Here is a 12,849-nt window from a genome sequence, read left to right on the forward strand (position 1 = left end):
AGCTTCAGATTCTTCAACAACTTGTTAAGTCAGGCATCGTCAATCGACAGCGAAATGCCTTCGGAGCCAGTTTGCTCCCCGCTCTTGAGGAATGAGAGCAACTTAGCGAGATAGTAGGGGAAGAAGTAGGGGAAGTGCATGATGTAGTACGCACTGAAGGTCAGTAGTGCAAAGGTATAGCACATCTTTCTGGACAGGTTAAACAGCGACACGATACGGTTGAACTCGCGAGGTGACAGTAGTGTGTTCCCGCCTTTATCCTCGCACCACATGATGTTCAAGCCTAATTGGTAAATGTTGCATTTACTATGGAAGAGAGTTCAGCACAGCCTAGGTCATCGACGCCAACAAGTTTCAAACCTTCTTGGAAAGAAGAGTATTTGATACTTCACGAAAACAACACACAAAATGTTTAATATGTAATAAAATATTGAATCACATCAAAAATTTAATCTACAGTGTCGTTGTTCCATATAAAGGCTGGGAAAGCATAGAAAAACTTAAAAATAAAACATTTGAGGATTTACGTACATTTCATATTATCCTACTCAACTCTATTTATTTTATAATGTTTGATAATTCCTCAGAGATGATTTATTTATGTACCAGTATGTATTTCATTGCTGTTGTTCATATGGTAACATTTCCGAGCAGCAAGTACAGTACTGCCATGGTACGCAACCTGCCTGTCCACTGCTCTCTTGTTACGTGACGGACAGGCGTCCAGAGCGGAGCAAGTAACACCGGCCCCCTAGAGCAAGTATGTGATGACGTCTGTCCTAAGTCATCAAAACGCGAGTTCTAAATACAATTAAACCAAGAATTGTTCCAGTGTTTCTATGTATGTATTGAACTTGCAGTTGGCTTTTAAGACGTAATTACTCAGAGTTTCTTCTCTTATTCATCTATAGTATCATATGATTGATTGCAGGAGGTATGTAAGTACCATTTTATTTTAATAAGGGCAACCTTTTAGTTATTTATTAAAAATTGAACTTATTTTTCTTAATTATTGGTGTTTATGCTGCATGCATGCAAATGCAGGCACGCACTCCCAGCCCTCCAGCCTACGTCACGCGCGGTCGACCAATGAGAGCGCTGTGAGCGGGAATGGCCTGCCTAATATACTCTACTTACCTTGTCTGATCCTGATCACCTTCAGAATATCAAACAGCTTTGTCCAATCAACATTACTGAATGTCTTTTCTAGATCTACAAACGCCATGTATAATGGCTTATCCTTTTTAATTCGGTCCTCTAAGATCAAATGTAAAGTCAGGATTGCTTCCCGTGTTCCTGCATTTCTTCTGAAGCCAAACTGATCTTCCTCCAACTCAGCTTCAACTTGTCTTTCCATTCCTCTATAAATAATATGTGTTAACATTTTGCAGGTATGTGATAATAAGCTAATGGTGTGGTAGTTCTCACACTTGTCAGCACCGGCTTTCTTGGGAATAGGTATAACAACATTCTGCTGAATATTGGATGGCACTTCTCCTGTATCATACATCTTACACACTAAAAGGAGTAACCTCGCTATGCTGATTTCTTTTAAGGCAGTTAATAATTCAGAGGGAATGTCATCAATTCCAGGTGCCTTGTTCCTATTTAGATCTCTCACAGCTCTGTCAAATTGTGACCTCTAAATTAGGTCTCCCATTTCATCAACATCAACAGCCTCTTCTTCTTGTTCCAGAACCATATACAAAACCTCGTTTAGATGTTTCTGCAGGGGACAAGGAAAAATAATGTGTTAAAGCGAGAACACTTGCTACTGCATACACAAATAAAATCTATCCATCAGGGATATGGAAACACGATTTTTTCCAACATAAGAGGATTTTACGTCATATATCCACAGGTTTAGTGAAAACTCTATGAGAAGAAGAGTACTGAAAGGTGTGAAAAACACGAGAGACCAAATTTGAAAACTTATTTTGCTACGGCTTAAAAAATAACAATAGTGCATTGAAAAGTGTTAAAATTATCAAACAAAAAAATAAGAAAACATTTGAACGGAGCCCATAAAAATACCAAGTATTATTGCAGATCACACTCTTTCTAAAACAAATGTTAGTAGAAGCCTTTTTATTTTGGATTTTGGGTTATTAAACATTATTTTCCTGGTCACAAACTTAAACAATGAATTGGAGGTTATACACGGCCATGTGCAACTGCAACAGGAACAGAATGACTTTGGCCGCCATTTTGAATCGAACAAAACTTTGACCGACCAAGATCGACTTGAGTGATCGATGTTTCGTCTTAGGCTTCTGATAAGTTCACCTGCATACACCCCAGCGTCAGTGGGTAGCGTCTGACACATCCCACTCTGAAAAGTCTAGTGTCAGACCTAAAACGAAATGCTGGTTAATAGAGCAAACGCCTGAAAAGCCATACATCTAATTTTTGATATGCTCTATTGGTGAAAAAATATTTAATTCCCTCCATGGGAACTTAGAATTTCCATTGAGTGATCGAGTCGAAACTGGAAGGTGCGAGTTTTAACATTCACGCCAACTCTGTGCGCTTAAATATGTGGATGCCAGTCAACTTGCTGACGGACTTTAATTTTGTCCTCATTAGTAAGGAATTTCACAACTTTTTCTGTATCCATAGTTAGGCTACCACAAGACAAATATGCATCACATTGGTCAACTTCATATGATTATGTTCCAGATGTAGGTTATCACCTAGCAAATATTCGCTACCCTTCACTGTACAACTAAACATGAAATACATTTCTAACTTCTGAATGGAATGTGAAATACAAGCACAAACAGGCTCATTGTGTTATTCCGTAGTCTGACTGCTAACCGGCAAGCAAAACTGAGCGTTTCTGAGGCTAATGGCTTGTTCCCCGAAGGTGCAACTTATCCCACAAAGTTCAAGAATTCAAAGCCTTTTCCCGTTATCACGCAACTGAGGTGAGGGCTCATCCCCGAAGTGGAAATTCATGTTCCTTCCACAAGGGAGGACATATAACATTTTAAGGGCTAGTAAAAATGTGACCGTACTAAGCAGTAATAGCAAAAATTGGTGACGCAATAAGTGAGGTATTTTTACATAGATTTAATACAATGAGAATCGTAACTTCGAATTTCTGACGTGCTAAGTGGGAAAATGTGTTAATGAGGAATGTACTAAGGAGGTTTCACTGTAATCTACTTCTTTACCTTGATACACCTGTTGGATATGTTCTTGCCATTTTTCTGCTTGCAACATTTTCCTTGAAACAATCCCTCACACACTTTTCTTTGAACTTATCTAGATCCCATCTCCTAGTACTCCTTCCTTTCTCCAATTTCTTCAACTTCAGACAGAATTTCATGTCCAACATGTTGTGGTCAGAGTCCATGTCTGCTCCTGGGAAAGTCTTGCAATCCAACACCTGGTTTCTGCATCTATACCTAATTATAATGAAGTCTATTTGATACCTTCCAGTGTCTTCAGGTATCGCCCACGTATACAGTCAACGTTTGTAGTGTTTGAACTAAGTATCAGCAAGGACTAAATTGTGATCGGTGCAGAATTTAACCAGCCGACTTCCTCTTTCATTCCTTTATCCCAATCCGAATTCTACTAATGCACATTACCTTCTCTTCCTTAGCCTACCACTATATTCCAGTCTCCCATCACTATTAGATTCTCGTTAACTTTTACATATTGTATTAAATCTTCTTTCTCTTCACATATTCTTTCGATTTCTTCATCCGCTGAACTAGCAGGCATATAAATCTGCACTCTTGTGGCAGGCATTTGCTTGGTGTCTATCTTGACAACTTTTACTACGCTGGTCGTAGTAGCTTACCCGCTGCCCTACTTTCGTATTCATTATCAAACCAAACTCGTTTGTGGGTGATTCTCGAAGTACAAAATTCAAATAAAATTATCAGGCTCAAGTGGTATTCAAACCCACCTATCAACCACAGTTGTATTTGCAGCACCCCACTTAACTTATGACACCACGGTAATTCCAGTCAGCAGTCTACCGGAAAGCATACTAGATGGACAACTGCTTCTACTTCACAAATGCACACACATGTTCTCTATCAGTACCAGTTTTAGCATTCATTTCATACCCTAATAAAAGATTTTAATTGGCACATACTTTTTACATAACCGTATGATAATTTGATGCATTGTGTAAGTACCTGTGGCATAATGCTTTCATTGCAAAGGCGATGATGCAGAAAGTGGTTAAGGGCAACTGATGCTTGGTGTACGGCAAAGACCATCACACCACCAGTGATGTTCGTTGAGATGCCTAACAATAGAAAAAGTCAGGTGCAGTGGACTCGCTTGTTATTCTGATCAAAATGATTCATTTATCAGGAAGCATTAACTTTCTTTCCCTCATGTTCCTTCTTCACACTAGTCTGGCTCCTTGGCTGAATGGTCAGTGTGCTGGCCTTCGGTTCAGAGGGCCCCTGGTTTTGATTTCCAGCTGGGTCAGGGATTTTAGCCCCATTTGGTTCATTTTACTAGCTTGGGGGCTGGGTGTTTGCAATTCCCTTAATAAACTTCTCTTCATTCACATACAACATGATACTACGAACCACCACAGAAACAAGCAATGGTAAATAAAACCCCCCACATAGCGTTGGTGTCAGGCCGTAAAACGTAGCTTAATCTACATTAATAACAACTCCAGATAATTGGGAAAAGGCCAGGGAAGATGACTGTGATGCAAATATGACCCAGTGTAAGGCAGCAACATGATAATGATAGTGTTAAAAACATTTGCTGGAATGAAACATGATAAATTGAACAATAGATTTTTCTAATTTTCAATGAAGAGCAGTACGAAAAGAATGACTTACCGGTACCATCTTTTGAAGTGATCTGGGTACTCCTCAAGCAGTCTAAATCCTTTGGTTGTAGGATATGTGCATCATACGATGGGGGAATCCAATACGTGGCAAATATTACATCTATGCTGTCATTATCATCATTTGACAGAGATGGTGCTAATACCCCTATAAAAATATAAAATAACTTACATTACATCCATGGGAACTATTAAAAATTTTGCAGTGAAAACTGCAAATTATAATTTTCATAAGTGATGATACTTTAATAGTGACAACGATTTTATTACCACCAATAAAAAAATTTCCATTATAACAAACTGATACAAAGGCCATACCTTTATGAAACTTTTATAGTCCCTTGATATAGTCACCAGCATTGCATAGAATCCACTGGTAGTGTATCCAGATACCCTCATGTAGTGGGTAATTATTTATTTATTTATTTATTTATTTTAGTCTGTGTGGAAATCTTCTGTGGTACAGGCACTGTGCTTCTTATGCATTCTGTCTTGCTTCACCATAGATGAGAAGCATGCCAACATACTCATCTGTTGAATACATAGCAAAGAAATTACCAGCACTGCTAGGCTACACCAAGTGTCAGGCTAGTACACATTGAACATGCATGTTGCATGCTATTCGTCCAATGTGGCACGATTGACCTTGTATTTGATCCTCAAAGCTTTAAATGTGAATAAAAATATTTAATGCTCGTGGGATTCAAACCCACTTACCAATGGCACATGCGTCAGCACGTCCGTGCTTAGTCCATGGCACCACAGTGACTGTTGCCTTGAGCTTATCAGAAAGTGTATTTGGTGTAAAACTACTTCCAACTTTACAAACTCACACATTTTCTATCAATATGCCATCGCTTTAGCGTTAATTTCATATCCAATCGAGAGCTTATAATTGGCACGTACTTTTTCTCTTGAGTTATTTGTTTGTTTTAATCTTGTCAACCTTATGTTAATTTTAAGGACACTTCCTCTAAAGCATTACTTTGTCAATTTTATATATTTTTCATCTAAACAGTGTTATGTGGCTGAAGATGTTGATAATATACGAAACATGTACCACTTTTGACCATTAAAAATTGCCTTAAGCAATCATTGTATCGACTAGGTGGAAAATAAATAAATACTTAATTGTGAAACCACACAACAGCTTGATGAATGTATAAATACCTGTCACATACATGTTTTTGCATAAGTCTTGCCGTGATGACGCAGTAAATGCTTTAAAGGCGACTATAGCTTGGTAAACTTAACGGGGCCGATGACCTTAGATGTTAGGCCCTTTTAAACAACAATCATCATCATCATCATCATCATCATCATCATCATCATCATCATCGGAAAACTTAACCATAATAGGTATTTGTATTTGTTCTTGTACTGACTTGTCTAAAGCTATCAAAGGACTATTAAAATAGTTTCTCCTTGGTCTACCATGTCATTAAACTTTTATAATTGAAAATTATTTATTCATACATGTTTCAGGAACATAGTACATTTCCTTCATTAGTGAAGTCCAATCAAAGAATGACAAGGGAATGGTGACTGTATACGGCTTCTTCACATACAGCAAAGGAGAATTGACCATCACACCACTGACGTGCATTGAGATGCCTAACAACAGAAAAAGTCAGGCGCAGTGGACACACCTGGTATAAGCTCCTGGATGAATAAGGATTATATACTTGCGTTAACTGTTTCTTTTACAGAGAATTCATGCATTTTTGCAATAGGCGTGTTTGTAATTAAGGACTCACGTTGTGAAGTTGATCAGAGGAAAAATTAGTAAGAAAAAGCCATTTCTATACAGGCCATGATGGCCCTTGAAGAAAGAGAAAGCAGAAGGTAAAAGCTTCCAATAATAACAATAATAATAATAATAATAATAATAATAATAATAATAATAATAATAATAATAATAATAATAATAATAATAATAATAATAATAATAATTTTGGGGGGGGAGGGATTGTGCCATGCCAAGTCACTACGCGCCGAGCTCGTCACCCATCGCCCCCACTCCCTTAGAGTCGAGCGCGCCAATCGCGAGCATCATTTAAGTGCTGGGTGGGCCCTTCTCTCTTCTGTCCGTGGTTGCGTCGCGTGGGACGACAGAAATGACTCGGCGATTAATCTGGAGTGTTCCATCTCGCGATGCTCCTGGACCTGTCCAGCATCCGGACGATTCTAGAAGAACCAGCGCAGGTATATAAGAGAGGAACGACCTGCCTGCAGTGAGTCAGTGAGAGCTAGTCAGTTGAGAATTGGAGAGCGAGAGTTAGTTAGTGAGTGAGTGGGAGCGAGATTGAGTTCGCTGGAGCGCAGTTAGTGATAGCCTGGGAGAGTGCGGTCTGATCGAGTATCTGTCTGTCGGAGCCGAGGACTCGTTCCTGTTTTCCTGATATCGTGTATGTGTGTCCCTTGAGGCTGGCTGCTGGAAGAGAACCTGGAGTGTTCTGGAGCGGCGAAGAAGGGAACACTAGGAGACGACGTGTGAAGACTGCGGAGTTCAACGGGTTGAGTGAACAGCGGATACTATCCCGACCTGCGAGGCTGACGTGTAGGCTGTGGACCGTGACAGCGCTAACGAGTGTGACTGAGTGGCTGAGAGAGTGTACTGCAAATAATCGATGACTCTGTGTGTATGTGTGTGTGTGTCACTGTAGATGGAACTAAGAGAGAGAGAGCGCGAACCGTCTGTAAGTGTGTGACCGTGTACGTGTGTAACTTGTGGCTCGGCTATCGTCTGTATGTGTGTAAATCTGTAGTTGTAGTGCTTAGTTCATAAATCTTAGAAATAGGTTGCTACCAGGTGCTGTACTCATTTATTTACTTATCTACCCTGCCAACACGTTACAACATGTTGGACGTAATCTATATCACAACAGTAAATGCATTTTGGGCTGCTGGCTATGTTCAATTTGTGCAAAAATTTACGGAAGTATCCGTGCCCTGTTAGAAGCTGAGTAATATAGTATTTTACCTCGCTATGAGTCCATTCAATCAAATCATTTAGACATGGTATTATTCGCTTTGTCCATTTCCCTCAAGGATAACTTTCTCGTTTCTGTTTCCAGCGCTCCATTCGGTGGCTACGGGCTAACTTCTTTGCGCGTTTCTGTCTGAGTTCTCCTTGAGTACGCCAGATTTCCTGTCGTTCAAGAGCAAGTAAATCAATAGGCGCTACTCCAGCTATGGTGAGGATTGCAGGTTCGGATACCGTACGATATGCGCATGCTATTCGCAATGCTGCTCTTCGTTGTACCGCAGCCATCATTCTCCTATACTTTCCTATCTTCAGTGCTTCGGCCCATACCTCGGAGCCGTACAGAAGTACTGATTGGACTGTTGACATCAGAAGTCGTCGTTTGCTAGATCTTGGGCCTTTGATATTGCCCATTAGTCGACTAAGTTTGGTCATATATTTCGCTTCCCTTTCTGTCACCCTCCGGATATGATGCCAGAATGTGAGTTTGGTATCCAGCGTAATGCCTAAATATTTCACACTCTTAGTTGTTTCAAAGGCTATCTTTCCAACTTGAAACGACACAATGGTCTAAATTCTTTTTTCTTGTCAAAAGAACAATTTTCGTTTTATGATCAGCAAGTGTTAGTCTGTGGTTGTTCATCCATCCCTTTAACCGTCGCATCATTTGATTCAGTTTAAGCTGCACCAATTCCAGATCACGGGTCACTATCAAGACAGCTACATCGTCAGCATAACCTATAAGTGTTGTATCTTCAGGCATCTCTAGTTGCAGTACGCCATCATGAGTAATATTCCAAGAATGGATCCTTGTGCTGCACCGTCGTTAATCCGTTTAGTCTTTTGCCCACCCACTGTATTATACAGCAGTGAGCGATTCTTCAAACAGTCTTTCAATATTCTCATGAGATACTCTGGAAGCTTGAATGTTTCTTGAAGTGCTTCCAACATGTCCGTCCATCTTGCTGTGTTAAAAGCATTCTTCACATCCAGGGTCATAAGAAGCGCCACTTTACAAAAATAATGATTGCCTGTTTGTGCTCTTTTGGCAGTGTTCACTACTTCTAGCACTGCATCAACTGTCGAATGTCCTCTCCGAAAGTCATGCTGACAAGGTGACAAGTCCCCAGCTTGCTGAACTGCTGAGAGTATTCTGGGCCGCAGGAGCTTCTCTAAACCTTTTCCTGCAGTATCAAGCATACAAAGAGGTCTATCCCCCCCCGACTTCCCTTTGCTGTATTACAAGTTGTCCATTTCGTGACCGTATCGATGAGTATAATCAAGAAGTAAGTATAAATAATCACCTAATCAATACTTTATCATTGCCTCAGGCAAAATTGAATATAAATTAACACTTATAGGACATGTTTCAACCACTTAGTGGTCCTCTTCAGCTGTATAAAGAAAAAATTGAGAAGAAAAAAGAAAAACAAAGAACTTTTATTTGTGCTTATTGTCCTAATGTTTTTTCTTCTTTTATTTGTGCTTATTGTCCTAATGTTTTTTCTTCTCAATTTTTTCTTTATACAACTGAAGAGGCCCACTAAGTGGTCGAAACATGTCCTGTAAGTGTTAATTTATATTCAATTTTGCCTGAGGCAATAATAAATTATCGATTAGGTGGTTATTTATACTTACTTCTTGATTCCCTATGCTGATCAAAACTAAAAGTGCCTTTTTCCATCGGTTGCTAAAAATACCAGCCATGGGGCAATTGTTGTACAGTTCCAGCACCAACTGTGGACAGAATTCTGCCATTAATTTCAATACTTCGGCTGGTATACCGTCTGGCCCTGGGGCTTTCTTATTTCTGAGAGAACTAATGGCTCTTTGTAGTTCTTCTGTGGTGAAAAGCGGTACGTCGATTGGTTGCCTTACATCTTCATCAGCAATCCTCTCTGGATGATCAGGGAACAAATTATTCACTATTTCTTTCATGTTTGCAGATCCATGGTTGGATTTGATAGGGCCCCAAGTTTCTTGAAGACGACCTTATAGCCCAGTCGGGTCATCATCTACCTCCTTAGCCATTGCCCATCATCTGTCAGTTTTACTTCTATTGATTGTATTTTGGAGTTCTTTCCTTGCTGATGTCATAGGTACGACATCGTAATTGCTGTAAAACCTTCAATTATTTTTAATATATTTTAATTATAGTTTATAGAAGGCTAAATTATCTTATATTAAATGTTAAATATGATTAATATATGATTTCCCTGAAAATATGTAGCATAAAATTTTATAACCTCAAATATGTATTGTGTATTGTTTAACCTCAAAATCTATAGAGTCGAAAGTGGTAGAAAATACCATAATGTTCGTATGTTCGACTTATTGAACTATGATTTGGTATATATGAAGGGTTCTGGAAACTTACTGTAAGGTTTTATTATCCAGATACATGTAGGATAAGTTCACCTGCATACACCCCAGCATCAGTGGGTAGGGTCTGACACATCCCACTCTGATGAGTCTAGTGTCAGACATAAGACAAAACGCTGGTTGATAGAGCAAACACCTGGAAAGCCTTACATCTGATATATTTTTGACATTTTTGACATGCTCTATCGGTGAAAAATATCTAATTCCCTCCATGGGAATTTAGAATTTTCCATGTAGAGACATTATGAATGTTGTAGATATTTCCATGTACATTTTTAAATACTGAAGGAACGTTCGAGTACCCATTTGACTAGCTGGTCGATTGATGTTTCGAGTGTGTTTCATTAGAGTGTTATAAGAACTCTTCCAGAAGTCCATCATTCTAGATGGTTGATCAAATGGTATAAATATCGAGCTATCAGTCAGTGAAGTCAGTTCTTAGTTCTAAGTTCTCAGCTCGTAGATCTTGGTTGTTGGGACTCAGGCAAGTGATGGACTGGGAGTGACTGTTGGGCTTCGAGGTGGAGTCAGATCATTGGACTCGAGTGAGTGAGTGAGGCGGGAAATTCAAGAGTGTGCGAGTCAGTTTTGTTGATATCTGTACTGGTCAGAATCGACTTCAGGGTACTCCGCTATCGAGTGTTGTATATAGCGTCATTTGCTACTGTGTATAATTGTGCGTTGTGACGTACAGTGTAAATAAAGTAGTTTATATAAGGAAGTGAACGTGTTCTCGTGTGATATTTATTTACGTAAAATAAAATCGCAACCTAGAACGGTAAATTGGCGACCGTGAACAGGACACTTCAAGACTCAGCAATGAAGATCGACCAAATGAGCTTGGTGATGTTACGGAAAGCGCTGACATCCCGAGGTTTACCGACGGCTGGAAGCAAAGCGAACTTACAAGAGATGCTGCGCTAGTATTTCATAGACAACGGAGAGGACCCAGACAGTTTCGACTTCGAAGTCACCTCGGAGGAAGAAAGCAATGATCGGGTATGCAGTATGTTTGCACAACTAATTGCTTTAACTCTTTCGCTGCGCTATTTTTCAACAGAACACTTACAGAAAAATGTATTTCTTTTTTCGTATTTTCCAAATGAACTAAAACTTTATTTTTTTCAAGGTCAGTGACATTCATCACCATTGCACCATTTTTAACTCAACTTTGGCAAACTAGCAGTGACATTTGACCTTGCAACACACATTACTGTGATATATCTCTGAACATGGAACTGGACACATTGCAGGCTGTCCTGGGCATTTCTTACAAAAAATACTGTCTGTTTTCTCTTCCACAGTCCCTTTCTTTTCTTTGAACAATTCTCTGGTAATATGGAACAAGCAACGCAATTATGTTTGTGACTCTTGTCCTGCTGCTCCCCAAGAAAATGCCTTTCCGTCAGGCGCGCTTGAGGTATGTAATCGTAAGTTCATCCTCGTTTCGCCGGCGGACTTCGCTGATACTGTCGTAGAAGTCCCATTATGGTGGAATTTCTGAAGTCAGGAGCACTAATTGCCCTCTTTTGAAGCTTATTGTACAATATTCTTTCATTAGTGCAGTTTCAATGTTATCACAAATATCCCACTAGTTCGAAACAAAATGAAGATCTTCCTCGTTGGCACTTTCTTCCGAACAATCACTATGCACATCAGCACTTGTTTCATTGTCCAAATTTACCGAACAGTCTGAATCAGAATCGGCAACTAAAAGATAGACGTTTTCATCACTTCCATTACTAATGTTGTTCCGCGCGCTCATAGCTACTGAGTGAAGCCTGCTATCGGCCAGACAGCTGACAGGGATGTTGGCGGGCGGGTGGGTGAAGGATAACAAATAAACATAGGTCCAGTATTGGCGGCAAAGTTTTCAAACAATGCTTAGTACATAGTGAATACATGACTATAGATGTTAGTATTATTAAATGGGCCTTTAGTGAAGAAGCATGCGGAAATTATAGCAGGAAAGTACCAAGTCGACAAAAGTCGATTACCGCAGTGAATGCTATAGGGATGTAAGTCGACAAAAGTCAACTTGCGCAGCGAAAGAGTTAATTCAGGCCCAGTCCAAAAAACTCGAGGGTAAAATCGAGGCCCAGTCTGAAAAAATTGAGGTCCAGTCTGGAAAAATTGATGCTCAATACGAAAAACTCGGGCAGAAAATCGAGGCCCAGTCTGAAAAACTCGGGTGGAAAATCGAGGCCCAGTCTCGAGGAATAAAGGACCACATCAAGTCGTTGGACAACGAAGTACGAGCCGCGGTAGAGTCTGTAGTTCAAGGCCCAGCGGAAACAGCGAGTGCGCTGTGTGAAAGCACGACAGCTCTGGAGACACGGGTGAAGCCTGCAAGCAGTGATGGCGGCTCCGGTGTCGTGCAGATGGCAACTCCACGGGACGATGGGATCATTGCCGCGATGGTGGAGTCCGTAATTCAAGGCCCAGCGGAAACAGCGAGTGCGCTGTGTGAAAGTACGACAGCTCCGGAGACACGGGTAAAGCCTGCAAGCAGTGATGGCTGCTCCGGCATCGTGAAGATGGCAACTCCACAGGACGACGGGATCATTGCAGCGATGGTAGAGTCCGTAGTTCAAGGCCCAGCGGAAACAGCGAGTGCGCTGTGCGAAAGCACGACAGCTCTGGAGACACG

The 12,849-nt window shown here is 40.4% G+C and overlaps 1 protein-coding gene across 1 annotated transcript in view; it reads right to left on the reverse strand.

The window, feature by feature from the left end:
• LOC136877493 (uncharacterized) overlaps nt 1-12,849 on the reverse strand; it is a 293,695-nt gene that overhangs the window by 14,263 nt on the left and 266,583 nt on the right. Inside the window, exon 11 of the mRNA XM_067151591.2 lies at nt 4,824-4,979. Coding sequence (XP_067007692.2) covers nt 4,824-4,979 — 156 coding nt within the window. The remainder of the gene's footprint in view (nt 1-4,823; nt 4,980-12,849) is intronic.

The sequence above is a fragment of the Anabrus simplex genome, chromosome 7, assembly GCF_040414725.1.
Source record: "Anabrus simplex isolate iqAnaSimp1 chromosome 7, ASM4041472v1, whole genome shotgun sequence".
Lineage (NCBI taxonomy): Eukaryota > Metazoa > Arthropoda > Insecta > Orthoptera > Tettigoniidae > Anabrus > Anabrus simplex.